The sequence below is a fragment of the Humulus lupulus genome, chromosome X (genome assembly GCF_963169125.1).
Source record: "Humulus lupulus chromosome X, drHumLupu1.1, whole genome shotgun sequence".
NCBI classification, from domain to species: domain Eukaryota; kingdom Viridiplantae; phylum Streptophyta; class Magnoliopsida; order Rosales; family Cannabaceae; genus Humulus; species Humulus lupulus.
The window spans coordinates 114,251,808-114,254,884 of record NC_084802.1 but is presented as its reverse complement, the minus strand read 5'-3'; the positions used below and the strand labels follow the sequence as shown (position 1 = coordinate 114,254,884).

General features: G+C 34.1%; 1 protein-coding gene across 1 annotated transcript; it reads right to left on the bottom strand.

Moving 5' to 3' along the window:
• Positions 1–218: 218 nt before the first annotated feature.
• Positions 219–812, bottom strand: LOC133806173 (uncharacterized mitochondrial protein AtMg00240-like). The gene is made up of 2 exons (XM_062244296.1): positions 691–812; positions 219–588 (listed from the first exon to the last, which is right to left on the bottom strand). The coding sequence occupies exons 1-2, from the start codon at positions 810–812 to the stop codon at positions 219–221; spliced, it is 492 nt and encodes a 163-aa protein (XP_062100280.1).
• Positions 813–3,077: the final 2,265 nt, after the last annotated feature.

Below are 3,077 nucleotides of genomic sequence, written 5' to 3'. Positions count from 1 at the left end.
TCAATCCACTTCAATGTGCTTAGTTATGTCATGATGTATAAGATTATGTGAAATATTGATTGTAGACTAATTATCACAGTAGAGTTGAATGGGGGCTTCATATTCAATCTTAAATTCCCCCAATAGGCATTTAATCCCTATTGCTTCGCACACTCCATGAACCATGGCTCTATACTCAGCTTTTGCACTAATTCTTGCAACAACTATTTGTTTTTACTTCACCATGTCACCACATCACCCAATATAATTATGCAATACCTAGATGTAGAATTTCTATCATCAACTGACCCAACCCAATCTACATCTGTGAATACTTTAACCTTCATCTCAGTTGTCTTTTTGATGAAAAGACCTTTTCCTGGTGTTTCCTTTAGATACCTCAGAATTCTGTATACTACATTGAGATGTCTTTGACATGGATCATGCATATATTGACGGATCAGACTTACTGCAAAGGCAATATTAGGTCTGGTATGTGAGAGGTAGATAAGCTTTCTGACTAGCTGTTGGTACCTTCCCCTGTCAACTAAACTTCCTTCAAACATTTTTCTCTTGTCTCCGAGCTTGATTGGAGTTTTGCTGGGATTACTGCCAAGCATTCGTACTTAATTTAGGAGATCAAGAGTGTATTTTCTTTGAGAAACTGAAATTCCACTTTTGCTCCTAGCAAATTCAATTCCCAGAAAATACCTGAGTGCACCAAGATCCTTGACTTCAAATTCTTTTGCCAACATTTCCTTGATTAGAATCATTTCTTCAGTATGGTTGCCAATGACAATGATATCATCAACATACACAATCAATACTGACATTTTTCCTGTTTCTGAGTGTTTGATGAAGAGGGTATGATCTGTTTGGCCTTGTATGTATCTGAGTCCTTTGACTACTTTCAAGAATCGATTGAACCATCCTCGAGGAGATTGTTTTAGACCATAGAGAGATTTTTTTACCTTGCACACTTTGGTAGTATTGGGAGATTCTTCAAAACCTGGGGGATTACTCATTTATACTTCTTCTTCCAGTTCTCGATTCAGGAATGCATTTTTTCCATCAAGTTGATGTAACTCCCAATCCAAGTTGACTGCTACCGAGAGCAATACTATGATAGTATTGAGTTTGGCAACTGAGCAAAGGTTTCAGTGTAGTCAATTCCATAGGTTTGAGTAAAAATATAACGTCCCAAATTCGCTAATAAGGCTTAGTGCCTCGATTAGTGTGCCAGGAGGGCATAAATGGAATTGAATATATGTGTGATTATATGAAATATATGAGTTTTATGAAAATATGACTATTTATGCATGCTTATGTGCATTAAATGTGATTGTGGGCCTGTTTTGGTGAAAAAGGGGCATTTTTCGTAATTTGACCCGTTGAGGGTATAATTGTGGATTATATGTGCTTTGTAAGTGAGACCACATTATTATGTGGATATATTTGAGATATGTGGCACGAGGTGATCCTTGTGAGAAATTTGGCAGAAAATTCACAACGGGGAGTTATACCCGGCTCAGGGTGAGCCTAAGGGTATTTTAGTAATTTGGTGAATTACCGTGGATATTAGAGTATGAGTTATACTTGGGAAAAATATTAGTGTTTGGAAGTTTAGTGGGATTGATTGGGAATCTTCAGGGGAATTAGAGGTTTAGCAGGAAAATGTGGCACATGACGATATTGCCCTTGGGGGAATTAGAGAGCAATGTTTTAGGCTAGGGGCATTTTGGTCTTTTCCCTAGCCTTGGATTACCTTAGTTACCTAGAAGCTGTGGTCATGGGTGTCGTATGTCGTATCAAATTTAAATATTTATTTTATCAATCACTTATACCAACTACTTCAGTATAGCGGTAAATAAGGGTCGAACCCACGAGGACTATGATCAAATTATTATTCAAAATAAGAACTAAACAGAAATAAGAAAGGGATTTTAGTTTTAAAAACTGAAAACATATAGTGAAATAATGATCAAAGATTAAATATATAATGAAAGAATGATCAAAGATTAAATATATAATGAAATAATGATCAATGATTAAACAACTAAGGATAAAACGATATTAAAGAAATAGTCAAGAATTACTCTCCACATTCGAAAATCAATCTATCCACAATCACAAATAATATTCCCTATTCCCAATTAAATTATTAACCCCGCAGATAACACTTAAGCAGTCAATTATCTCAATTTCCCTATTATAATTAATTAAAGCTAAGCACTCTTAATTAATCATTTTTACCTAGCAATAAATCACGTAAGTATGCGATCTATTTAACCTAGTAAAAACATTACACTCTATGGAAACAAGTTAATTTATGCAATAAATTCATTAAGCATGTAATTCATTTAACCTAGGCTCTATTTTTCATCACAATTAATATACCCGTCACAATATCCTAATTGCAATTTATCACTCTACTTAGAATCCTAAACTATTAGGTGAATAACATTCTTAAGATGATAGTAGAATAATGCAAAATCCTAATTAGTTGGACACCTAACAAGATCTCACAATATTCATACTATTAAATTAGAAAAATATAAGGAATTTGATATAAAGGAATAAAATGAATAAAATTTATGATTGCATTGAAGAACTCATGTCTACAAAGAAAACTACTCCATAATCACATTCATTTATACAAACATAAATGTTCAATGAAAATAAAGAAGTTTTGAGAAGAAAGTAAGAACTAGATTGAAGAATGTAGATGTTGATGTCTTTTCTCCTCCTCTGCTGCTCTAGCCTCTTGTTTACCCGAAAAATATTTGCTTCATGAGATGGCACAATAGGGACATACGTGGATAGCACATGATTATTTAGTGATGATAGTTTGGTCGACCAACAACCAGGATAGCAAGCTACTCGATGGATTCAAGAAAGATGCTGAACAGTACGACAAAAGATATGTTGATATATGCGACCAGGTCTGATCGTAGTGTCGAAGCCGGAGTTCAAATACAGTTATAAGTCACATATTTCTAAGATATTTGACCCTCTTTATGTTATTATTATGATTATTATGAATTCTGATATTATTCAAATATGTTTATATTAAAATTTTAAACACGGCCCATCGGCCC